This window comes from Peromyscus californicus, unplaced genomic scaffold (genome assembly GCF_007827085.1).
Source record: "Peromyscus californicus insignis strain IS unplaced genomic scaffold, ASM782708v3 Scaffold_14__1_contigs__length_90479793_seg_2, whole genome shotgun sequence".
In the NCBI taxonomy this organism is placed as follows: domain Eukaryota; kingdom Metazoa; phylum Chordata; class Mammalia; order Rodentia; family Cricetidae; genus Peromyscus; species Peromyscus californicus.
The window spans coordinates 40,947,322-40,974,839 of record NW_026294436.1 but is presented as its reverse complement, the minus strand read 5'-3'; the positions used below and the strand labels follow the sequence as shown (position 1 = coordinate 40,974,839).

Below are 27,518 nucleotides of genomic sequence, written 5' to 3'. Positions count from 1 at the left end.
TTGGCTAGGCAGGAAGTGTAGGCGGGACAAGGAGGAGAATAAAGCTGGGAAGTGGAAGGCTGAGTCAGAGAGACACTGCCAGCCGCCACGATGACAAATAGCATGTGAAGATGCCGGTAAGCCACGAGCCATGTGGCAAGGTATAGATTAATGGAAATGGATTAATTTAAGCTGTAAGAACAGTTAGCAAGAAGCCTGCCACGGCCATACAGTTTGTAAGCAATATAAGTCTCTGTGTTTACTTGGTCGGGTCTGAGCGTCTGTGGGACTGGCAGGTGAGAGAGATTTGTCCTGACTGTGGGCCAGGCAGGAAAACTCTACCTACAGAACATTTTCCTTTAAATCACCCGGAAACTCTTTACAATCATGTAAAGACATGAATACACCCACGGGTTCCTGCTGTTCGCTTTAACTTAGTGGCGGTAGTGGTTTAGGAAGGTGAGAATAAAATGACGACTTCTAACATTTACAAACAGTAAAGCAAAACTGTAGAAAAAATCCCAAATGAACAGCAATGACACTATCTTGTCCAACGTTAAATCATTTGAAGCTATGCTTGTAGCTAGAGTTTTCCTGCCTGGCCCACAGTCAGGACAAATCTCTCTCACCGGCCAGTCCCACAGCCGCTCAAACCCGACCAAGTAAACACAGAGACTTATATTGGTTACAAACTGTATGGCCGTGGCAGGCTTCTTGCTAACTGTTCTTACAGCTTAAATTAATCCATTTCTATAAATCTATACCTTGCCACATGGCTCGTGGCTTACCGGCATCTTCACATGCTGTTTGTCATCATGGCGGCTGGCAGTGTCTCTCTGCCTCAGCCTTCCACTTCCCAGCTTTATTCTCCTCCTTGTCCCGCCTATACTTCCTGCCTGGCTACTGGGCAATCAGTGTTTTATTTACCAACCGATCAGAGCAACACATTTGCCATACAGAACATTCCACAGCATATGCTCTTGAAAGGGCATGCCCCAAGAACATACAGACACACAGAGTCACGGGATGGAGGACAGTCCAATAGACTGAAATGAGGACCAGATATATGGTAAGGAAGACGCTCCAAGTCACAAGAAGCAAAAAGGATTATTCAATGAACATTAGAACAACCTGCTCGACATCTGGAAAAAATAAAATCTCTATTAACATATACAAGACACAGGGTAATCTCGATGGCTCAAAGAAACCATGAAATGGAGAAAGTTCCAGAAGAGAGCATGAGGAACAGCTTTAACATGTCATATGCACACTAAAACTTTGTCTTGATACATAAAACGTTTCTAAAATCTTTTAAAATTATCAATCTAATAATATATTAGGCAAAAGACATGAACAAATGGTTCATAAAGTGAAATATAAATTTTAAGATATACCAAAGGAGTCATGCAGTGGTGGTACATGCCCTTAATACCAGCGCTTGGGAGGCAGAGACAGGCCTAGCCTTGTCTACAGAGTAAGTTCCAGGATAGCCAGGACTACACAGAGAAATACTGTCTCAACAAAACAAACAAACATGAATGCGTGCCACACACACACACACACACACACACACACACACACACACACGAGGCTCAGCACTGCTTAGTCATTAGGGAAAGGTACATCAAAATCCTATCACGTTGAGGTAAAGTTCCATCCATTAGGATGATATTTAAGAAGGAAGGGAAAATAAGGATGAGTGAAGTTGGCAGTCACAAACACTGGTGGTGGAGTGTAAAATGGTACAACTCCTACAGGAAATAGTTCAGAGCCGGGTGGTGGTGGTGGTGGTGGTGGTGGTGGTGCACGCCTTTAATGCCAGCACTTGGGAGGCAGAGGCAAGGTGGATCTCTGAGTTTGAGGCCGGCCAGGTCTACAGACTGAGTTTCAGGACAGCCTGAGCACACAGAGAAACCCTGTCTCCAAAAACCAAAAACCAAACAAACAAACAAAAAAAAAAAGAAAGAAAGAAAAAGAGAAAAGAAAGGAAAACAAGCAGATTAGTGGTCGCAGGGTTTGGGGCGAGAGGAAAGCAGAAATAAGTGTGTAAGTGCTGCAGGATTTCCCACTGGATGATGGCAACACTGTGGAGCTCTACAGCATGGCCTGTGGTGACATATGCCTTAAGACATCTAATCTCATAAATTTCCTTACAAAAATTTTACTTCAGGTTTTGTCTGTTTGTTTGTTTTTAAGCTCCTTTTTAGGGGCTGGAGTGATGGTTACGAGCACTGGCTGCTTTTCCAGAGGACAGAGGTTGGATTCCCAAGGCCCACAGCCCTACTCCGTCTCAGAGGATCCAGTACCCTCTTCTGGCCTCCCTGGGCCACTGCACACATGTATTCACAGACATACACACAGGCAAAACACCCCTACACATACAATACAAATGATTGAATCTTAATTAAGAAGAAGAGAAGCAAGCTCATTTTGAGGCTACTCTTACCTGACAATTAATGTTAGCTTCATACTGCAGTAAGACTGTGACCAGCTCCTTATGTCCTCGGTCACACGCCCAGTGGAGCAGAGCTCTGCCCTACAGGTAGGAGACAAAGAAGGGACTTGTTAATCTACGTGTGGGGTCATACAGAGTTCATATGCTAAGAAAGATGGGCAAACAGATATGTAAAATTGTAGATTAATTATTCTGAGGATGATATAAAATGCACTATGGGAAAGCAACAGACAAGCAACGGGAAGCCCCAAATTCTACTTCTGATCTATCGCACATAAGCCCAGTAACTTCTTTGATCTAATCAATTTCCTTACCTGAATAATGGTAAATCAATAATATGAGCTGGGCTGGCAAAATGGCTTAGCCCATAAAGATGCCTGCTACCAAGCCTGATGACCTGAGATCCATTTCCAGGATCTACAAGATGGAAGAGAACCGACTGTGGCAAGCTGTTCTTGGATCTCTGTGCAGGTGTACATGTGTGCACATACATGCACAAATAAATACATAAAATGTAATAAGAATATTTGTTGAATGAATAAGCTCACTGCTGAGCCATCTTTCCAGCCTCATGACACACTACTTTTGACTTTTACATATCAAACATTTACAATTACTATTAATGTATTATTCCTGTTTTTGACTGGCAGAAAATCTTGGTGTACCTAATAAATGAAGCCTACTTGGCCCCCAAACAGACAATCCCCCAAAGTTGCAGGGTTCTTCTGAATGAATAAATGGATGATGTATGGTATAACTCTAATCTGAGGATGACAGTGATGTCTTTATAAAGAATAAGATGCATTTCCACATTAAGCTGCAACCCCTGACTGTCACTGTAGAGAACATTTAAACATACAAAAGTTGGGACAAGGATGACTTTAAAAGGTGCCCTCTAAGGTAGCTTTTCTAAACCCACCTACACTGTTTTTATCATGTAGACTCTCTTGATATATCTATTAGTTCAACTAATTGAATAAATGGCTAAGACAACCTCTTCCTTACAGATTTCTTTTTTTTTTATTGTTTTCACTTGTTTGATTTTCTTTTATTTACCTGTGAGTATCTGTTTTCTTACACAAAATCCTAAAAGAATTTTGCACACATAAAATTATAAAAGAGGGGAATAAAAGTTTGAAAATGTGGGCAAATCAGCCTTGTATGGTGGTACATGCCTTTAGTCCCTGCACTAGAGAAGCAGAGGCAGGCTGATTTCTGTGAGTTCAAGGCCAGACTGGTCTACATGGTAAACTCCAGGATAGACATGTCTATGCAGAGAGACCCTGTCTCAAAAAAGAAGAAAGAACAAGAAGGAAGGAGGAGGAAGAGGAGGAAGAGAAGAAGAAAAAAAGAAAAAGAAGAATCAGATCATTAATTCTACCTTTATTCAGAGTAGGTATGAAGTTCAACTATTGATAAGGATCACTGCATAATTACAGTGTGTGGCATGCTTCCGTAGCATACAAATGAGAACTATTTCATAGTAGGAAAACTTAATACTATGTACTTTTGTGCATAGTTATGGTGTGTGGCATGCTTCCGTAGCATACATATGAGAACTGTATCACAATGGGAAAACTTAATACTACGTACTTTTACAACAAGACAGATAGGTAATTTCTACTTCTCAAGCAGGCTTCTGATTTTTCATTAGGTCTGACCCAATCATGTTTCACCAACTAATGCTGAACTGTGAATCCTTCGCTGTTCTGATGGCAGAGTAGATGAGCAACACTTCCACCGTTAATGGGGGTTATATTTTCAATCTGTCACATGTGGTGCCAAAATTTACTTTAGGGGAAACACCTGTGACTGGACCTCAGGGGTGAGTTTCCAGAAAGATGGCACACAGTCATGTTTTAAGAAGGATGATGCACTCGCAGACATTTGCACTATGCTTTTTAATACATGTTCTGACCTGCAATGTAATTAATTTTTGTAACACATTATTTTAATGGTACACTAATTAACCTTGAATTAGAATAAATTCTCTGACAATGACTTTGTAGAAGTGTTAGAGATCCACATTAAGACCACCTAGTGATTAATATTTATACAGTATTAAAAAGCTAAGAAACCAAGAGTAGGAGTAAACATTTACAGACAACAAAACAAAGCGGGCTTTGGGATTTTCACCTTCATGATACTGTATAACTAAATGAATAAAGATCAGGACAGCAAGACGTCTAGGCCCTTGATTTCCTCAAATTATGACGTTCCTGAAAACATGCCCTCACTTTAGATTATTTTCCACTAATAACATAAGCAGTAATACAGAGATGCAGCCTCGCAGAGGATTACGAAAAGCTCAGGAGAGAAACACCCATGGTTTCTTCCCTTTTTCTTTGTTAACAACATCACACACAGGCCAACGGGATGCAGCCAGTGAATTATTGCAGGTACAAGATTCCCCAGGTTCTCCTTCAGGAAGAAAAGCATGAATTAGGTATATATTAAAGCTACATTTGCTCAAAAACTTCTTCCAAATTTATTTTGTAATTCTGTATGAGTAATTTCTTACAAATCTTTGAGCTAAGTGTATTTCTTGCTACTACAAAATACGACATATCTTTGTTTCTAGTTTTTAAAACCCTGCTGGAAAAAAAATCTTAGTAATACCTAAGAGATGAAGAGGTTATTAAAAAGGATTCTGCTGCCTTAGAATATTCTGGGTAAATTCTGTAATTCAAATCCCTAAGTGCAGGGAGGAAAAGTTCTCATCTATTAACCAATGGTGTTAACGTGCCCTCCCTTAGACAGACAAATGACTCCAAAGTACTTCTCAAGTGCACAGCAGTGACTAACCTATTAAGTGGTATTGCTTTCCTACTGTCTAGAAAACAGAGTAGGTCTTAATATTTTAAATGCTTCTTTGATATCCTTAATTGTCCTAAACCATGTAGAATTTTTAAATGAGATTTTTTCCCCCCTAGAGACCACAAAATTAAATGCAGACACTGAATTATGAAATGAGTATTCTTTACGGTATTTGGAGGTCAGATACAAAGTCTATGTACCCTATCTACACAGATAAAAACCACAGGTTGAACAAACATGGTGACGCTGCTATATGTAAGTTTTTGAGAGTTCTCTCTCTTGCCATTGTATCAAATATCTATGGTAGGGTACCATATAATTAGCAGATGAACAGACAGATGGGATCTAATGGACATAAGGGCTACAGTGTACCAATGCAAAGAATGGGGAGTGTCCTGAGGCCAGACTGCTGTCAGACACGGCCTCTGGACGTGGACACCAACAGGAACAGGGGCATGGTAAACTGGAACTTCCACATTACAGACAGTGGGAAACTGACAACACAATAGACCTGTCCAGGAGAAGCTTGCTGCAGGAGGGCTGAGGACCCCTGGGCTGGCGAGAAGGCTGGGGACACAGGTGGCTTTGGAAACCACGGTCCCTTCACAGGTGTGCTGACAAGAGGATTCAGATGGGGATTCACTGCATTTGTGGTAGCTGTAGAGGCTGACTACTGCCCAGAGTCCCAGAGTAGTAAGTGCCACTGAAGAGAGGTCCTGGAATCACCTCGTGACTTCTCTTTCATAAGAAGGTTTCTTAACTATAGCATACTAGTCTGTATGTTTGTTCTTGAAAACATACTACTATGGCTTAATACAGCAAGTGAAAGCTTTGTTTTTGTCTTTTCTGTAACTCTTAAATACATTTTTTTTTAAAATTTAAAAAATGAGTAAGGTGGTGGCATATGCCTTTAATTCTAACACTTGGGAGGCAGCAGTAGGTGGATCTCTGTCTACAGGCAGGGCTACACAGAGAAACCCTGTCATAATAATAATAATAATAATAATAATAATAATAATAATAATATACAAAATAAAGTGCAATGGCGACTTCGTGCATAGAGTTTCAGTCACTGAAGGAGGTGCAAAGTTTGGAGATGGGTGAGGTGACTGGCTGCATGGAACTACCCACATAAAAACAGCAGCAATAGTAAATTACGTTATGTGTAGTCTATTACAATTTAAGGAATAAGATGTTCAAGTTCATATGAGTTAAGCTACTTTTGCTATTTTCTGATTCTGTATTAAGTATGAGTTTCTGATTGATGATTGTAGCCATTTTGCTAATGAAAATTACAGCCACTGATTTTTCAATGGCATTGTCTGTATCAATACAAATATGTATCGTTAGGGAGTGAGTAATACATTTCTCAATCAGTATGAAAAACAAAGTCCCTTCAAAATTTTTAGGGGTACTGTTTTTCTTCTTTTCCTTTCCAAATCTTAAACTTAGCTTCAGTACAAAGGCTACTTAAATCCTTATTTTTCTGCTGGGTCAATACTGTCAGTTTTATCATATTTTTCAAGCAGTTTCTTGAGCCAAAAGTATAAATTACATTATATTATGCCATGAGCCACAGATTTAAAATAAAGCAAGGGGAAGTGATGGGGTCAACAGAAAGGTGATCTTCGAAATAGTCAAAAGAATCAAGACATATAGAAAGTAGCTAATGATATCACTATGGTTTCGAAGGTCAGAAGGAAAAGAAACTCACTAAGGCAGCAGGTTGGAGAAAGCACAGAACACCACGAACGGTGTGAGCACATGAAATTCATGTAGGACCTGCTCTGAGAAAATGTCCTTTACTTTGCTAGTACATTGCTACTTGCATTCTAAATTAAACTCAAATTACTGTAAAGATTTAAAATACTATTTAATGTCATCGGTAAATATTACTTAGTGTTTATTTATGGAACTTATCTGAGAAATAATTTGAAAGGCAAGGATTATATAATTTGTGCCCAACTTCATAGTAATTTGCTTATACTATAAATATACTTTACAAATTATTTACACCTTCTTTCCCCCTTAAAAGATACTTTCTTGATTCAGCTCAGGCGGGTGCAAGTCACCCACAGCCCAAACTGGGTCCTTAAGCTGACTTGATGGAATGGGTGAAGAGGAGCTGGCTCCACCTGTCGCCTGAGGGGGGGCGGCCCCAGAGTCCTGGCTTGAGAAGCTCAACTAACCCCCAGGCCCATAGCTGGGCCTTGGGCTGGCCCACCCTAACATCTACTCCATCTATGACCTGCTGGAGCTTGTGAAGGGACTGGTCCTGTGAAAGGATCCCTGAAGGATCTGAGAGGAGCTCTGGTGAGGATCCAGTGATGATGGTGTACCAGAAACCAGAGCCCTGAAACAGACTAAGGACTCTTGCAATGAGCATTTGCTAGTAAAGCTGAATGGACAAAAGGGTATACTTTGTGACACACTGTGGCTCCCAATGCCACCAGGACTAATGAAGAGGTATTGGAAAGGCAGGAAAGATGGAGGATTGAAGATTTTTTTTTTTTTGTACCAGGGGTGGGTACGGGAGGTGTTTTTAATTGTTGTTGTTTTTCTTTGTTTGTTTGCTCATTTTGGTTTTTTTTTTTTTTAATTTTCTTTTGGGGCGCATTGCAGGGGTGATGGGAAGATATGGAGAGACTGAGAGATGAGCTACCCATATTAGAGTGCATGATATGAAATTCCCAAAGATTCAATAAAGAAATTATGTAAAATAAAAAGATATTTTCTTTCTTTTTTCTTTTCCTTTCTCTTTTTTTTTTTTTTTTTTTTTTTTTGGTTTTTTGAGACAGAGTTTCTCTGTGTAGTTTTGGTGCTTGTCCTGGATCTTGCTCTGTAGACCGGGCTGGCCTCCAACTCACAGAGATCCGCCTGGCTCCGCCTCCCAAGTGCTGGGATTAAAGGCATGCGCCACCACCGCCCAGCCAAGATATCTTCTTGAAGCTGGAGAGACAGCGCAAAGGTTAAGAGCACTTCTTGCTCTTCCAGAGGACTCAAGTTTGGTTCTTTGTACCCTCACTGGATATCTCTCAAGTGCCTGTAACTCCAGCTCCAGGGGATCTGATGCCCTTTCCTGGCCTCCAAAGACATCATTATGCACTCACATAGTCACAGATGCACATACACATAAATAAAACTAACAGTAAATCTTTGTTGAAAATAAGGTATTTTCTTGGAATAATTGTGAATGCTTAGTATATGTGAAGAACTGTAGCAAAATGGTCAAATATAAAACCTGAACCAGTATATGAAATGAAGACCAGTCTTAACGACACTCACCCCTCCATGTTTTTCTTCATATTGTCCAGTTCCAAACAGTTGCAGATACTAAAATTACAGTTAAATTTGTAATTTAAATCATAAAGCCCATGTTGTTATAAACACCTGATAGAAAAACTTCCTGAGTAGAAGGAATAACAAGACCTTTCCTCTTATGTAAAATAACACCCCTTAATTATGCCAATTAGAAAGACCATGTTATTTTCTCAAATTAGAAATATATGTTTTGGACTGGGTGGTGGTGGCACATGCCTTTAATCCCAGAACTTGGGAGGCAGAGGCAGGCAGATCTCTGAGAGTTCAAGACCATCCTGCTGGTCTACAAAGTGAGTTCCAGAACATCCACGGCTATTACACAGAGAAACATTGTCTCAAAAAACCAAAAATAAGAAAAAAGAAAAAAAAAAGAAAGTCATGCCTTAGGTAGTGGGTTTTATCACATTTCATTGTATACACATATGAAATTCTCAAACAATAAAGAAAGTCTTTGAAAAAAGAATGTATGCCTTGGGCTGAAGGTGCAGCCCAAAGTCTAGTATATGAAGGCCCTGGGTTCAACCACACAGCAGAACAAAAAACTAAAAGGAAAGGAAGGGAACAAACACTGCTTATTGAAAAGGCATTTCACATAGATCTGTCCTTACATGATGATGGTCAGGTCCAAACATCTGCAGCTCAGGAAATGATTAATAAATTTATAATAATTTAACAATTTCTTGTGTCATTTTAATGCATAATAGTTCACATTATGCATTCTTTTCACTCTATGACTATAATTAAGGTTATATAGCTCACAGCACATTTTACATGTAATAAATTTAATTTTTAGTCACATAAGGGCAAGACTAAAATTGAACCTGTTAGTGAATATTTTCAATCAAATGATAAAGGTAATGTTATCTCCAGAAATCCTATACAATTTGTACAGAAATGCCCTAAGTTCAAACATTAGAAACATAAACAGGCTGTCCTTTCCATACTAAACATTCGTCTCGACTCAGAAGCACAATTCTGAGGGTATACACTTTCAGTCTATCAAGACTCACCGAACGGTTCTACCTGTTAGAGCTTTAAGTGCCATGAAGCACTGTAATTTATTTCATTTAGGATGTCAAATTTGATTCTGATTTTAAGCTCCAGCTCCCCATGTTCTTAAATTAATTCATACAAATCCCTGATTGATAATAAAGGGCCTGCCATCAGTATTCAAAGCTCAGCCCACACTGTCATGGCTGAGAAGGCAGAAATCTGCTTGGAGCGATGAGAGAACCCAACTGAATTCTTGGTGTCTCAGTCTATGAATGTGTAAGCACTTCATCTGTTCGTGGAAACACAAGGTTCTGGCGGGCTGGGGTAACAGCAGCTGCATGGGGAGCTGAGCAATGCTGCACCGAACGCTGAACGGTCAGGCAACAGCTTCCAACTTCTTGTCGTTCTACCAACACAAATTTATGTTATTTAGTATAAGCTGCTTCTGTTCTAGGCACTTATTCTAACTCCCCAATCATCTTTGCAGAGGTCACAGAAGGGTAGGACCTCACAACCATATAGGAGGAAAGAAGACAGGGAGGAAAGAAGGGGGGAAGGAAGGGAGGGTCGTTGTGGCTGCAAACCCTAAGATGAGCAGGGCCAGCTGAGTAAGTTTCTCCTGCTTTGTTTATCCTTCCTAAGTCCAAGGTGACACAGGTGAGAATGCTCTCTCTGCTGGAGTGGAGTCCACCCGGCAGCTGTCTGGATCAGAAAGGCAAATGCGCATCTCTGAATGCTAGTTCTTGCTTGTGAAATAAGGATGACTCTACTATAAAAGATTCCTGTGAACGCGGCAGAGTAAGAAGCAAAGCGCTCTGCAGACTCTAACAGACACCGTGTAAAGTACTATTAGCTGAAAGATAAAAATATTAATAGGGGTCATATGGCACATGAACACTTCCCAATGGAAAACGGATCTTGAAAAGTTAGTTCCTTCATTTACTTCTTCATTTTACTCTCACTTTTCATTTATATTAAGGATAACTAACAAAGTTGAAAATTATGCATGCCTTACTGCGTTAGGTACGATTTACACACAGATATTAACTCACTAATACTCAAAGTGATCCTGAGGCATGTCTGTTACCTCCATCTACTTATTGGGAAACTGAGGCAGAGTCAATCAACATGGGCTATGCAGCTGAAGCGACAGAACCAGGACTTGAACCATGCAGTCGAGTCTTCACCATTATTCCATCTACCATCGCTACCTAGTCATTCATTAGTTCATTAACTAGTCAGGGAGTATGCTGAGAATTTTGATAGAGTGTCAATGAAATCTCAAACCATTTACACTTTTAAAGGAAGCTACAAAAAGAAATGGTCCACAAAAATAGGAAAATAAATAACAAAAGAGAAAGGTATGAAGGAGATGCTCCAGGAAATCAGGGAAGTAAACTATAAAAGAAAAAGTCACAGGACCCAGAAAACATGAAGCCAGGCAAAGAAAGAAGAGAAATTCCAAAACAGTAACACAGAAAAGGCCCAGGAGAACATCCACACAGAGATCAAGACATCAACTAGTGCAGACTGGGGATCAAGAAGGAAGGGCCACCCCAGAAGGGACACACCAAGACAAATGGCCTGGGAACTCTCTGGTGAGTGTAGTGAGAGGCGAGAACTCATAATAGGAACAGAGAAAACCAAGGCAGTGGAAAATAAATATAGATAAAACTACTGACTTTCAGAAGAACAAAATGTTGCTCCATGGTAAGTAGGTATCACCGTGCAGTTATAGAATCATCAGTTCTCTTTTCCACCCTTGCCTTGCTTGTTGATAATCAGAACAAACATTCCACTGAAACAGGCCTTGGTCTTAAGACTTGTTTTGGCCAAAAGAATGTAGGTTGATGCGATATATAACACATCTAATAAAAGAAAATGTTAGTGCACTTGGAGTATGTATGGAGAGGGATATCTGGTTATGCCTAGTTTAGTTTCTATACCAGAGTATCTAACTCATTGCTCTTTTACCTTTGGAAAAAAAGGCCAAATGAAATCAAGAGGAGCTGGTTCTAAATAAAGCTGGTGGAAACTAGCAAGAGGCCTCAACTAACCCCAAGTCCTTCTGAAATATTAGAAAGAGAAACGTCTATCAGAATATGGGAAATGTTATCATCCATGACAAGATGGTGATATAAGCAAGAAATTATAAGCTACTGAACCTTGGGAGCTGTTTGTTATTGTAGCAAAAGTTGATTGATACACATAGTGCAGTCCATAGCTCAACAATGAGCAGTACTTACAGAGTATAACATGAGCACCAATTGAATATTCAACCAGAAAGCTGAAATTTAAATATGTGTCATAATGATAGTAAGAGGGCAGGGAAAGACAGAGAGGAAGATGATTAAAACAGGTAAACAAAATATAAAACAGAAAGAACTCGGACATAAAAAAGACAAAAGTATATTGTTTAGCATCATATATGTAAATTACAAAAGAAGCAAAATTAAAAGAATTCAAAGTTTTTGCCTCAAGTAAGCTAGAATCAAATGTAGTACTGTAATTTAATTTACACTTTCAATTCCAGAAGTCATAGACAGTCTAGTACAGGGAAGATGTTTCCCAAAGATGAGACATTAAAGACTATCCGCATACGGAGCTCTCGACCCACAAATGACTATCTGCACACTCAACAGATCACCCGTGAACACTGTCTTCCTAACATCTGTCATGTTTTAGCCATCTCATGTCAGACTCCCCTTTTTGTTGTTTTGTTAGTGCCAAGGATGGAACTCAGGGCCTTGTACACGCTCAATAAACACTGTATGAGCACACCACACCTCCAGGGCCCCTGCGACCATGTCCACGTTCATCTACAGAACCGTAAAATAACAATAAGTCATTAAAAGTTAACTAGCCAATTTTATTCTTTTGTTAACTGTAATTCAACTTTATATATGTATGCAGCAACTTTATATACAAAATAAGTTGCAAAGTGATATAGCCTACAAAATAATGTAGTGTAGGGTCCATTTAAATAATGGGCCAGCATTTAATTTACTAGGTTAATCAAAATTCTGCAACAGATTTCCAAAAATATTTCTGTACAAAAATCCACCTCCCGATACACGTATTTACGGTGTAACAAAAGACATTACAATCAGCGAGAACCTGCTGTCACCTGTGAGTCCCACTCTCCTTTTAGACAGAAAATGGAAGTTACTTGGCTGTGGCAAGTTTCAGCTCCTAACTTTTACAACGTAAAGTGCACTGGAAACAGACACAGTTTCTTGACTCAGGATGATGCTCTCTGAGATGCCCTTAGCCATACCCTACTTGGACTCATAGCTGAGAGGCACAGCAGTTAGATATGGCATTGGGGTAGAGCCAAAGCGTAAGAAAAATTAACCTGCCAGCCCAAAACATCCATTCACCAGAAATCAAAATAATGGGGCTTGTTTTTCATACCTCTTCATCTTCCATATTCACGTCCACACTTTTCGATTTGATGGCTTTGGTTATATGGTCAATGTTGTTTTCCCTGCAGTAATCAAATATGTTTTTGTCTTCTTCCCTAATTAAAGTGAAAAAAAAAAAAAAGCTGTTTGTCTTACTGGATAAAACACAAAAGTTAAATATTTTTAACATAACTTGTTAAATGTGCTGCTTACATAGACATTGATGGGTTTAAAGTGACATGAAAAGTAACAAGACTTTCGGTAGACATAATGTATCCAGTGTCTAAAAAGACTAAGGCAACTGTGGTTTTATAGGAAAGCCTTTACCTGTTCTCAAGTTTCACAGAGCAGCATCACGGCTCACAGTGGGTTTCTCTACCTGTCCCAGTCACTTTCATATACCAATAGCACATTCCTGTGACTCGGGAATTTAGAGCACTGTAGTAACATGGCAATCTGGGGGGAACAAAAGCTAGGAGAAATGCTATTCTAAATATATTGTATATTTTTGGGGGTCTTGTATGTGTGTCATATACATTCGTTTATATATGTGTGTTCAGTGTGTAGGCACACTGAAGGTGTGAAGGTGGGTGTGCATGTGTGGATGTCCTTCTTGATTGCTTTTATTTACCTCATTGAGGCAGGGTGAGTTGCTGAGCCCAGAGTTCAGCAATTCCACAGAGTCTAGCTGGCCAGTTTGCCCCAGGGATCCCGTCCCTGCCTCTTGAGTTCTGGGATTACAGCCACACCTGCCCTAGACTTTGGAAGCTGAAACCCAACCATCATGCTTTTAAGGCGAGCACTTTCTCCACTGACCCATCTTCCTAGTCTTCAGTCTTTAATACAACAATCAATCTCACTTTATAGGCAAAGAGAGGATAAACAACCTTGCACATGACACACTTACCAAATGTAAAACAAAACAGAAACTAAACAAGCAAAAACCCCAAAGCTATGGGACTAGAGAGAGAGCGCAACATTTAAGAGTGCTTACTGCTAGCGCTTGCAGAGGATCCAAGTTGAGTTTAAAAAAAAAAAATTTAAGCTTGAATTCACTCAGGCCAACTGATTTTGTATATGGTACATTTTCTATTGTGTCCTGGGCCTCCACTAGTCAGCCACAGTCCATTCCAGAATTTATAGCAGACACTTTTAGTGTGATGTCCATGAGCTCTCAGAAAACTGGGGCGAGATGGATGGTTCAGCAGTTAAGAATACTGGCTGATCTCCCAGTGGACCTGGGTTCAATTCCCAGCACCTACACAGTGGCTCACAGCTGTCTCTGATTCTTGTCCCAGGGAATCCAACACCCTCTTCTGACCTCTTCCAGCACTGCATGTATGTGATGCACATACACATAAAAAAACCAATAAATAAAACCTCAAAAGATATTACACAAAATTATTCCTGTAACACATTTTTGAGCGTTTTTTTTTTTTTTTTTTTTTTTTGGATCAGTGACTCATAAAATGAAAGTCTCTAATATGTGGCCTGAACTTTATGAAGAGGTATAAAAGAATATTTTTTCTATTCCCCAAATTAAATTAATTCAATATTTTTTGTTTCTGTTTTTGATTTTTCAAGACAGGGTTTCTCTGTGTAACCCTGGCTGTCCTGGAACTCGTTCTGTAGACCAGGCTGGCCTCAAACTCACAGATCTACCTCCCTTTGCTTCCCAAGTGCTGGAATTAAAAGTGTGTGTACCACCACTGCCTGGCTATTAACCTGTTTTATTATCTTCAAGACCTTATCTATTCGTTTAAAAACATCAAAACGACTGATGTGGAGGAGAGAAAAGTTACTGCACTCATAGCTAACTCTCTTAAAACCCACTACTTTGATATCAACCACGCGAAGCCTTTCGGAAACATCCAGAGTATTTTACTGACCACCGACTACACAGAGGTCAAGGTTTGGTCAATTGCAGGTACAAGGCTAAACAAGAAAGTCTGCATTAACCGAGATGCTACAGTCGAGATGATCAAATCTAAACTTTACTAACGCAAGGCAGAACCTGGCCCTCGGGAAGGACTGGAGGAGACTAGAAGAGAAGGTTTGCTTCCAGCTGGAGAAACTGAGCTCAGTTTTAAGGGAGAAATCATGTCTTGTTTCACAGAAATGAAAGTGTCCTCTAGATCCCTGAAGAAAATGAAAAACTGAGGCCAAACCCTAGCTAAGTCTGGTTTTTAAAATTAGGGCTGCATATGCTACTACTTTAGGTATAATTAGCTACCAATGTCAACACTATTTTTGTTAAAAAGTAATTTCTATTTCTAATTTGGGAATAACAGGAACCCTGGGAATTAAAGGGGCAACAATCTCAACGGTAAAAGAAAAGGACTGTTATCTTACGTCATACCAAAAAGTACTCTGGAAAAACTGTTTTTACTCTAAAATAATGGAGAGTTGGTGGGGCACAGAAAGGAAAACTGGAGGACACTTGGGCGACCTCTACCTGGTAATACTCAGAAGCTATGCAGAGGTGAGAGGACATTTGGGTGCTCCCTTCAGAACCCAATGCACATGCATGCCTGCACCTGAGCACTAAGAACAAGCACAACAGATACTGAATTGTTTATCTTGATTAATATATTTTTAATGTTTATTGGATGCAATACCTATATCAATTATTTTGCTTTGGGATATGGAATAGAAAGAGCAGCAGACAGTTTAAAATCTAATACCTGTTTATAATATGCAGTTTTTACTAATAAATAGGTAAAGCAGAGGCATCTAAAATAATACTACAGGGTTAGGTATAAAGTTATATAAATAGTAAAATCTTAATAAAAGCACTGCTAATGTGCTACAAATCAAGTGTCTAATATTAAAAAATTAATGATACTCCCAGTCTTACTTATTAAATATATACATATATCAATTCTCACACCAAAGTATTATTTAATTTACTGGTAAACAAATAAACCATTTTCCCCACCCCCAACCACTTTGATTCCTGAGACAGGATCTCACTATGTCGCTCAGGCTGGCTTCAAATCTGCAATCCTCCTGCCTCAGCCTTCTAAGAGCTATATTACAGGTAATGTGCTACCATGTCTGTCACATACAAACCAAACTTTCTTTCTCCCACTGCAATGCCCTGTGAAGGCCTCCAAACAATTATTCTCTTATAGTCATACTCATCTTAAATGAGATTGCATGTGCTGTGACTCTAACCCTATGATACAATGTAGACCTTAAGAATATTAGTACATCTTCTGATTTACCTCCCTGTCTCCTCTTTGGTGAATGACTTTTTTCTAGCACAAGACAGAAAGTCTCTCTAAGATCACTCCAAAGATAAGGACACACCCTAATGAGAAAGAGGAATGCTGTTAAAACATGGCGACTGTTATAGTTTGAATATACAGTATCCTGAAAAGGTTCTTTCTTGTGTTGAAGGCTTGGTTTCTGGTTGGTGGAGGTCTTGAGAGAGGCTTGGATCATGAGGGGACTAATCTTTACCCGTGGATTGACCTACTGATGAGTTCAAGCTGAATGGACCATTAAGAGACGGGGCCTCCTTGGAGGAACTTGGAGAGGAGGATGTCTTTGGAGGATATATTTTGGATCTGGCCGCCATCTCTTCCTGGCTGCTATGAGGTAAACAGCATCTTGTGACACACATTCCTGCTATCATGATTTTCAGCTTCACGCCCATAGCAATGGAGCAAGCTGACCACGGACTGAAGCCTCTGAAGATGTGCCAAATAAATCTTGGCTCCTTTAATTTCATTTATTTCAGGTATCTTGTTACAGCAATGGGAAACTGACTAACTTAATTGTTTCATCTAATTATAAGAGAAGAGAGCCATGCTCATTCCTAAAACTGCTATCTATACCATCTTTTGCAAAGATTTTTCCTACCAAAAGGCTTCTTTCAAGTATGCTTCACTATTGTTGGAGGGTTTTGCTTTTTTTTGGGGGGGGGGGGCACCACCCAGCTCCCAAATAAATCACACAAAGGCTTACAATTAATTATTAATGTTCGGCCTTAGCTTGGCTTAGTTTCTAGCCAGCTTTCCTTAACTTAAATTACCCCAACTACCTTTTTCCTCTGGGATTTTCCCATTTTCTTACTTCTGTAAGTCTTACTCTTACTCCATGGCTTGCTGTGAAGCTGAGTGGCTGGGTGGTTAGCCCCTGGAGTCCTCCTCCTCCTCTTCCTCCTCTGGCTGCTAGATCTTACATCTCTCCTTCCAGTTTTCTCCTTCTCTATATAGTCTCTGCCTGCCAGCCCTTCCTCTCCTTTCTCCTGCCTTGCTATTGGCCAGTTATTTATTAAGCCATCAGGTGTTTTACACAGGCACAGTAACACAGTTTCACAGAGTTAAACAAATGAAATATAAACAAAAGTAACACACCTTAAAATATTCTACTACGCTTCACAGTGAGACACATGAAGATCATGTAACTCCTATTTCATCTATCTCATAGAATTACAAATACAGTTACAGTGCTAGCTTAGAAATCGAGTCTTCAGCAAATGCTTCAATTTAATTCACAATGTGTATTAAGCAACTGGAGACTGATATACAACACAGTATTCCAGTAAATAGATAATGGGAATATATTTGGGGAATTAAAACCCAAAGAAAGTAAGACTATATCCAAAAAGATACAAACAAACACGACTAATTGCTCAAATCAGGGGCCCAAGAGTATACGAAGGCGATGTTCAGGTACAGGTCATTCAAGGGAGTCCATCCACAGCTTCTCCTGAGCAAACACCTCCCTCCTGTGCTCATCTGCCCAAGGGGCTTCCTATGCTAAGGATTTCACCACTTTCGCCTTTTCCATTTTCTTCATTCAAACACTCTCCTCTTGGTTTATAAAAGCATTTGCCTCTGGCATTATGTTACATTTCTAAGAAATAAAACCAAAAGATTTGACCGAGATGTGGCAAATGACTATTAATTCAAGTAACAATTTACTCCTTTGCTTAAAAAACAATTTCTTTGATATACTAAGAAAGTTTTGAATGAAACACTTCATTAGGTTGCTGTGCCCCAAGAAACCAAAGTCCTTGCTATTAAGAACACAGACAGTTTTGGTGAAACCTGGTATTAGGACACTACTACTACTCCAGAGCCATGCTTGCCTATCTATTGCCATGCTCCCCACCATGATGGTCATGGACCCACCCTCTGAAACTGAAAGCCCCAATTAAATGCGTTCTTTTACAAGTTGCCTTGGTCATGGGGTCTTTTCACAGCAACAGAGAAGTAACTAAGACACTATGCTTAGGGAAAGAAGTCAAGCACAGAAGGACCCTGTGTGACCTCACTTTTGGGTGGAATCTTAAAAGGTAAATTTCCCATAAATACAGTACGAAGAGTGGCTACCGCAGACAGGCAGGGGGAGGGGTCAGAAAGGAAGATGTTGGTCAAAGCACTCAAGTGTCAGTGACTGGAGGAACATGTTTCGGTGACCTACTACACTGCAGGGTGACCACAGTTACAAATGCTCTTATGTATTAGGAAATCACTAGAATGTTGTTTACACCACAAAAGGTGATGAATCTATCAGGTGACAGGGGCATGAACTTGCTTGACTCTTTCTATAATGTATATACAAATCAAGATAACACAACGTACCCATAAACATACATACATAGTTATTTGTGAAACAACAACAAAGGTGGTCAAAGAAAGCACTAGAAGGTGAGCTTGCAAATGACATCACACTATACAAAGGACTCAGTAAAATGAAAAGACTGGACGAAAAGGAAGTTGTTCAGGCAAACTACAAGCAGCTGTCCATGGCAGGGTGTCAGGAGGTGACAGGAGAGGAGCGTCACTAAGAGCCCAGCACAGGCTGGCAATACAGCAAGTTAGGTAGGGAAGAACAAAGATGACCGACCCTCTGGACCAGGGGTAAAGAGAAATAACACTGTCCTTCTATACAAGTGGGGTAAGGACTAATGGGAGGGAGAATGGCTCACATATGCCTCAGGAGACCCTGGCTTTAGATATTTTTTCTTACTGTGTTAAACAAACAAACACCCAGAATCAAAATCAAAAGACAATAACAGGAAATATTTATAAACAAAACATTCAGGCATATTTTAATTTTACTTATAGCTGTTCCTCTGAAAGGAGAATGTTGTTAAAGGTTTTTAGTAAAGCTGGTCAGGTAAAGTCAACTCCTAACTCAAGGGTTAATTTAGCATATTAAGAGTACTAGCTTCAGCAAGGCGGCGGCGGCGGCGGCGGCGGCGGCGGCGGCGGCGGCGGCGGCGGCGGGGGCGCACACCTTTAATCCCAGCACTTGGGAGGCAGAGGCAGGCAGATGTCTGTGAGTTTGAGGCCAGCCTGGTCTACAGAGTGAGATCCAGGACAGCAAGGAAGAAAAAAAAAAAAAAGAATTCTATTTAATATGTGATTAAAATCTTAGGTGTTAATTTCACCTAACAGATCACTGGCTGTGAGTCTTAATTTTACCAAAGACCATAACTGAGATTTATACTGTGAGTCTCAGGAAAATCCTGCAAGTCATATATCCTTTCTGAAAAACTTTAGTTATAAGACCAAAGAGGCAAAGATCCAGTGGAGGCAAACGCTGTTTGAACAGTAATCATGTTTAAGGAATACTGCCCTAAGATTAAAGCACTAACAAACCATCTGGGTTTTTGTAGTTTCTTTTTGAAATAATTCTTGAAACCTTACCTGTCAAATAGACATCTAGAAATTATCTACTGATTGAAGATAATTAGTTATATTGGAAAAGTTATTTAACTATGATTTTATAAAGATACCAACTACTGAAAATCCATTCCACCTTTTAAAATCTGCCTAACTCTTAACAAATTTGAAGGAAAATTGCTGATACTTTAAATGTCTCCAAGAAAAAAAAAAATGTCTAATTCTGATCGATCCCTGGAAAATCAGTGCCCACACCAGAAGAATTCACACACCTGCTTTGCTAAAAGACTTCTCTACAAGGCCAGTTAACATTCCCAACCATTAAATCGAGTCTAAAATCAATAAAGCAATCCAAAGGAAGCATCATCAGTACAGTGATAAACGACAGACTAGCATCAAAGTTGATCAGGGAAGTACATTGTTAGGAATGCTGAAAGGAAAAGATATTCAATTTTTAAACTGAAGATGGTATACTAATACAACATCAAGTATCAAATTCCCTTTTAATAATTAGAAATGACACTATCTCCTCAAACATTTCAGGATCCAGGGGGCATAGTAATTGGAGGACAGCTACTAACCACATTGACCTTGGACAAGAAACCTAACCTGGAATCTGTGTCCTCATCTGAAATACAGGGATACAACTAACATCTACATTTAATAAGGCCACTATGAAGATTAAGTGAAATAGCTCATATAACATGATTATGAGTATCAAGTAAACAGTCAATAGATGATAGTCATCATTATATTAACTTCAGAATATAGGAATAACGAGACATGCTAATACACCTCTACTTAGGAGGCAGAGGCAGGAGGATCAAGAGTTCAAGTCCATATGTCAGACTCTGTCTAAAAAAACCAATAATTTAGCATATATTTTAAGATAGGATAATTTATCATACTTGGGCATCATCATCGTTAATCAATCCATCTAACAAATCGTAATTAGACCTTCAAAAAACTTCAAAACAAGGCACCATGAGTGCCCACAAAGGGTAAGAGGAAGACTATTCTTAGATTGAGATGGTGAAGGGCCTTGTTCCTATTACTTACAATGCATATACTGCTGCTCTTGTTTTTAATTTCTAAAATTTATTTTGTGTGTACGGGTGTTTGCCTACATGTATGTTTGTGTACTGTATGTGCAAGGTGCTCAGAGGTCAGGAGGAGGGGGAGCCAGATCCCCTGGGACTGGGGTTGTAAGCCATCATGTGGGTGCTAGGAATCAAACCTGGGACCTCTAAAAGATCATCAGTGCTCTTGGCTGCTAAGCCATCTCTCCAGCCCTAACATATTCTCTCTTAATATTGTAATGGACATACTATCTTCAAAACTACTTGCTACATGGAAAAAGGACAAAGTGGGGGGAAGGAAGGGAGCAAAGATAAGGGAACAAGAAACGGAGATAAAAGAGTGGATGGTGGCTTCGGCTGGCGAATAACGCCTTTCTGGAAAGGGCTGTTGATCTGCAAACAGGTGGATTTGTCTGTATGCTTGGTTGGCATCATGGCACTGGGCACACAGGAGCTCAATGAATCACATTAGAAAGGGTGGCTACGAGAGCCAGGAGACTGTTACAACACTCACTGTTTATGTCAAGACCTGCTGGTCCCCAGGGACCCATTTTCACATCATCTATAATTATCTCTTTGCTTTAATCGCCTTGTCATTCCTGAGGCTCTCATGGGCACTGGAAGAGGAAAAGCTCATTAACTAAACCTTTTCTCCTCTCTCCAGCCACCCATGGCTTTTAATTGCTTGGTGTGTTATTATCTGGGAGTGCAACTGGGATCATTTTCATAAGAAAGGGAGGTAGAGAGCAGGAAGGGAGCCATGAGTCCCTGAGGTATGCACCACAGACAAACCTTTGCTTTCTCAATTATTTATGCCAGCTGAGGTTTTACAGGCTGAATAAATCCATAGCTCAAGTTCATTCTGAGCAGTCAGATCCTCACGAGAGAGTTGCCCATTTGCCTGTACACACTTGTGTATCCTCAAGAACAACCAGACTGTAACAAGACATATGTCATCTAATTTATCACCGATCACCAAAGTGTTAACACCGTGTTGATCACAGGCAAGAGTGAAATAGGAAAGGGCTATACCGACCAGCCAGACAGGCTCTTAGTGCTAAGAGCAGTGGTGTCTCATTATGACTTAGCCTGATGAAAGCAAAAGAATCCAAATACTCCATCCTTAAAACATAAAATATGTTTAATACAGGGTCTTTCAACAGAGGTGTTAAAACCAGGTTACTATACATAAGGCTTTGAATGAAATCCTAAGTAGAATTTTATACCATCAGATGTTACAAATAGCAATAAAACTACGTCACGCTGCTGCCTTTAATCCAATCATATATTGCTTTAAAAAAAATCACAGTAGTTTATTGGTATCAAGCTTTCTATGCTTTCATTCTACTTTCTATTTTGAGCAAGAAAACAAAGCATAAAGCATAAAGCTTTGGTTTTCATCCTAGTTTTTACCTACATTCTTCCTCTTTCTAATCAATACTGAAGAGCAACTAGCAACCAATGAAAAGTTATTTTTCAAAATGTTATTACTGCTTAAAAACTGAAACTTTGTAAGTCAACAATGAAAACATCTCTTTAAAATTCTACAAGCTTTTTTGTCTGACCACAGCAGTGACCTCTGGTATTTTCTGCCAAAACACTTCATTTGTCTCACAGAACAACTAATCAATTCCAGAGCCCATCAATCATTTCAGCTGTATACTAGACTGGTTTTGCTTAGAGAAGGTCCAGATGGCTGCCTGAGTAAGTGGAATTAAAATTCTAGCAGATTATAAGGTATCAAACTACAAAATATAACAGAGAAGATCAAACATTATTGCAGGATGGAGTGGGCATTACACCCTTCATTTATTCTACTTTCAATTCTTGCCCTAATTTCTCAATGTACATGTTGATGTCTAGAGCATACCTAAGCAGAAACTTGACAAAGCTTATGTATCAAAATATTCAAAAATAATCTACAAAGGCTGAGTGTGGTGGTGCATGCCTTTAATCCCAGCACTTGGGAGGCAGAGGCATGCAATTTCTGTGAGTTCAAGACCAACTTCGTCTACAGACTGAGCTCCAGGACAGCTATGGAGATGCAGAGAAACCTTGTCTTGAAAAAAACAAAACAAAAAATTCTGCAAAATACATTGTTTTCTGTCCTTTTTAAAAACCAATGATTACGCAAAAGACTTTTTCCTTTCTCCCAAGTCCCTTATTTGACATTTCTAATTTAATTTCTGCTTTCATATCTTAATTCTGCCAGGAATTTGTAATTAATGTAAGTTAAAGCACAAATTGGCTTAGAAAAGTAATAGTACCATTATGTTACCCAAATACCCATGACATAAACTTCAGAAAATAGCCTTTTTTCCTCATCGAACCACATTTTGATACATTCTGAAGAAATTCTAAGTGTGCACCTGGCACTTCACTGCAATAATCCAACATTTCAGTACAGGAAAAAAGGATTATGATTAAATTTATTATAAAGGAATTGTAACACTAGTAACTGAATTTTCCAAATGCAAGCATGACTAATTACTGGTTCCCACATCCACTGTAGTAGTAAAAGAATTACTACACTAGCAATAGCATAAGGGCTTTCAATACTCCTAGCATTCATGTTCTCTCTGTATGTATGCTGTGGCACACACACACACCACCTCCCACACATACAATAAATACACATATGACAGAATTAGAAATAGCATAAAAAGATTAATATTTAGATGACTCGGTGAACTAAGGCCAATTCTAACCAGGTTTACCTCTAGCAAAAGTTCACATTTTGCTCAATAATATTCATCATATATAGATGAAAATGCCAAAAGTACTAAGAAAATGCAAGTGTGGCACACACCTGTAATCCTAGCGCTCAGGAGATGGAGGCAAGAAAGTCAGGAGTTCAAGGTCATCCTCAGCTATATAGTGAGTTCAAGGCTGACCTGGACCAAATGAGACCCTGTCTTAAAGAAACAAACAAACAAACAAACAAACAAACAAAAACCTAACAAAACAACAACAAAGAAACAAAAGCATTCAGAGTGGTCAGGCATGGAGCCACACACCTTTAATCCCAGCACTTTGGAGGCAGAGGTGGGTGATCTCTGTGAGTTTAAGGCCAGCCCGGTCTATATAGTGAGTTTTAGGACAGCAGGTGCTTCATAATAATAGAGAAACTCTGTCTCAAAAAACAACAACAAAAGTACTAAGGACACACTATTCAAAAGTGAAGAAGCTGAAAGACAAATATCCACGTTTGTCTCACAGTAGTTGTGTAAAAATGTGTTGAAGTGAATAAAATCTCTACTTTGTACCCGGGCATGGTGGCGCACACCTTTGACCCCAGCACTCGGGAGGCAGAGGCAGGCAGATCACTGAGCTCTAGCCCAGCCTGGTCTACAAACCAGCCTGATGTTACTCAACTGACACACTTCAGGTGATTCTAGGGGGTGTCAAGTTGACAGCTAATGCTATCCAGGCCTCCCACTAAGTTCTGGGACTCTCTTCAGATAATAAGTAAACAAATAAAATGTGATCCTTGTCTTCAAAAACTAAAAACTAAGTTTTTAAAAAGTTATAATTCAGTGTGTGTATATAATGTGAAAAATGCTATAACAAAAGTATAAACACTGAACAAAGAAGAAATTAGTTACCTACTCTATCATCTAGAAAAATGCTCTAAGATGTCAAGGCTTGATGAGAACATTTATAACCTCTCTTGAAAAACAAAACAAAACAAAAAGTTCTAAAGACATTGGAAATTAAAAAAAACCCAAAACACTTCCTAAATTAAGGGAAGAGCTAAACTCTGAATGCACTTTCAAAACTATGAAGAGATGCTAGGAGCGCTTCGGGCCCTCACAGGAATTAGGGTAGCAAATGTACCCAGACCAGTGACAGCTCCTTAGGGCATCACCAATCTCCAGGAGCCTCCCCTGCCTCATCTCGGATAAAAATTTAATGTAAGTGTGGTGGTTTGAATAGGAATGGCCCCCAAAGACTCATGTGTTTGAATGCTTGGCCCATAGGGAGTGGCACTATTAGGAGGTGTGGTCTTGTTGGAGCATGTGTGGACTTCTTAGAGGAAGTGTGTCACTGTGGAGGTGGGCTTCGAAGTCTCATATCTGTTCAAGTCATACCCAGTCTGATAGTTCACTTCCTTTTGCCTGCGGATCAAGATGTGGAACTCTCAGATCCTTCTCCAGCACCATGTCTGCCTGCCACCATGTTTCTCACCATGATGATAATGGACTAAATCTCTGACCTGTAAGTTAGCCCCAATTAAACGCTTTCCTTTAGAAAGAGTTGTGTGGTTATGGTGTCTCTTCACAGCAGTAGAAACCTTAACTAAGACAGTAAGTAAAATGGTATGCTTGACATGCAAATGGATTCAGGACAGATCCCTAATGTTCACTGATAGCCTGGTCAACAGCTGCAAACTGTGACTCATAGAAGTATCAGCAACTTCCATCTTACACGGCTACCTGGTCGCACTGCTGGGTCTTTATGGGGGACAATATCAGCAAACTCTTTCTGGGAAATATAAAGCACACATCTTTGGTACAATCTCCTCTTGATTTGAGGATGACAGATGACTCACTTCAGCACATTTTGGGGAAGCCAAGTTTCCATTTGAAATATTTGATGTTAAACAGGAAGTAAGGCAATGTATGGGTAGCTAAAAAGGATCAAAAGCATTAAACACCCCCCCTTTTTATTTGTAAATTAATAATCTCAGAATTGTCCATGACTCCTTACAATAGCACAGGATTCTTTTCCTGATTTATACACAGTGATAAACAATAAGGACTAAAACATTTTTACACAGCACAAAAACTAGTAACTCTGTCAAGTAATATATTCATTAAACTTTTTAATTGTGTTTAAAAATAGTAAAAGCACTTGCTTTGCAGGCATGCCAACCTCAGTGTGGATCCCCAAAATCCAAGTAAAAGAATGACTGAGCCAGGTGTGGTGGCACACGCCTTTAATCCCAGCTCTTGGGAGGCAGAGGCAGGTGGATCTCTGTGACTCTGAGACCAGCCTAGTCTACCAAGTGAGTTCCAGGATAGTAAGGGCTACATAGAGAGAACCTGTTAAAAAAAAAAAAAAGAAAAAAGAAAAAAAGAAAAAAAGAACGAATGAAACAAAGGGAAGAAGAGGACAGGGAGAGAGAAAGAATGTTTCACAAATTCTTTATTTCCAAGTTAAAATACATATATACTTATGTGCACACCTAACACATATGTATGCATGTATGTATGCATATTTCTATTGTCAAAGACAGAAGAGAAATTACCTGATTGTTTCTTCATGATATAGAGAACTAACAACTGGCCCACCAAAACCACTGTTGGCTTCTTTTCCTTTCTTCTCCGATACCTGTGGAACAAAAGGAGAAGATGGAAAAAGACATATATGGACTAAAGCAATATGTATTTAAAAATTATAAAATATTACTTTGTTAAGAAACACTAAAATTTTACTCTCAACCAATTCTTCAATGCTAGTAATAACTGTAAGGTGATTAATAAAATCAAACTCATGGCAATCCTCCTGCCTCAGCTTCTTGAGTACTGGGATTACAGCTGCCATATCAGTCTGAGAATGCTTTCCTTCATAAAGTACAAAGTAAGAACTTACTTTAGTTAATCCTCTTATAGTTTAAATTTGGCCCCACTGGAAGGATGAAGTTGGAACCTACATGTGCTCAAGAAACGCAAACTAGGAGTTGGAGAGCTGTCTCAGGAGTGAAGAGCGTCTGGTGCTCTTCCAGAGGCCACGGTTTAGCTCCCAGCACCCACTGGTGGCTCACATCGGCCACAACTCTCGTTCTAGGGCATCCAACATCTTCTTCTGGCCCCTGCAGGCACCGGGCACACACGTGGTGCCAGACATGCCAGCAACACACCTATACTGTAAACTTAATGAAAGAAATGCCAACTTAATGAAGCTGAAAACAGACTACTGAAGAGAGGAAGAGGAGGGAGGGAGGGAGGGTGAGAGAACCAACCCAATCCTGAGTCTCTTAGAAAGAAACCGTTCCTAGAGGTAATACAATTGTAATCCCAGATAACCTTTGGGTTGACAGTGATTTTTTTTTAAAGATATAAAACCAAAAGTATGATTCATAAAGAAAAAAGTTAGTGGTCTTTATTAAGGTTTAAAAACTTGTACTTTGTGAAACACACTGGTCAGACAACGAAGCTTCAAACAAGAAAATCTTGTAAAACATCTATCAATAAAGCCCATTATCTAAATATTCAAATAATTATTAAAAGCTAATAATAAATAATAAAGCAAATGATGATAAAGATTTAAACAGACAGCGTTACTATAATGTCCCATGCCAGTGGTGCTGTTTTGGGAGGCTGGGCAACCTTAGGAGGCAGCCCTAGCTGGTGGGGTGGGCCATGGGACAGGCCTTTGGGGATGGCTTCTGTCCTGCATGGTCTGTCTGCAGTGTGTGCGTGGAGCTCCTTCACCCCCTCCCCAACACACCCAGCTGCTCCTGTGCCTGCCTCACCGGCTGAACCCACGGCCCATAAACCTCTGCTCTCGGGTGGCATCTGCAGGGCACTTTGTCTTCACAGGACGAGAAGGGTAACTAATGCACTGTGCCTGAGAAAATACTCAAGTGGCAACTCAAGAAACGAAAAGACGCCTAGAGCCAAGAAAACCGGAGGCCCACGCCTGTTAGAATGGCCGGAGTTCAGCAAGTTCTCCAGTGGAGGAAGGATTAAAGCGGTTCACCTTTTGATAGTTTCATACATAAGATCAAATCACCTCTGAATACAGACAGTTTTACTTCTGCTGTTCCAATTTGTAGAGGGAATTGAAAACCTCAATAACCCAACTAGAAAACTCAGGAAAA

The 27,518-nt window shown here is 39.7% G+C and overlaps 1 protein-coding gene across 4 annotated transcripts in view; it reads right to left on the bottom strand.

Moving 5' to 3' along the window:
- Acbd6 (acyl-CoA binding domain containing 6) overlaps window positions 1-27,518 on the bottom strand; it is a 149,380-nt gene that overhangs the window by 83,118 nt on the left and 38,744 nt on the right. For 2 of the 4 annotated variants that reach the window (XM_052737243.1, XM_052737244.1), the window contains exons 4-6: window positions 25,944-26,026; window positions 12,980-13,085; window positions 2,426-2,515 (exon numbers count right to left, since the gene is read on the bottom strand). In XM_052737243.1, coding sequence (XP_052593203.1) covers window positions 2,426-2,515; window positions 12,980-13,085; window positions 25,944-26,026 — 279 coding nt within the window. The remainder of the gene's footprint in view (window positions 1-2,425; window positions 2,516-12,979; window positions 13,086-25,943; window positions 26,027-27,518) is intronic. The other 2 variants (XM_052737245.1, XM_052737246.1) reach the window with 1 other exon arrangement.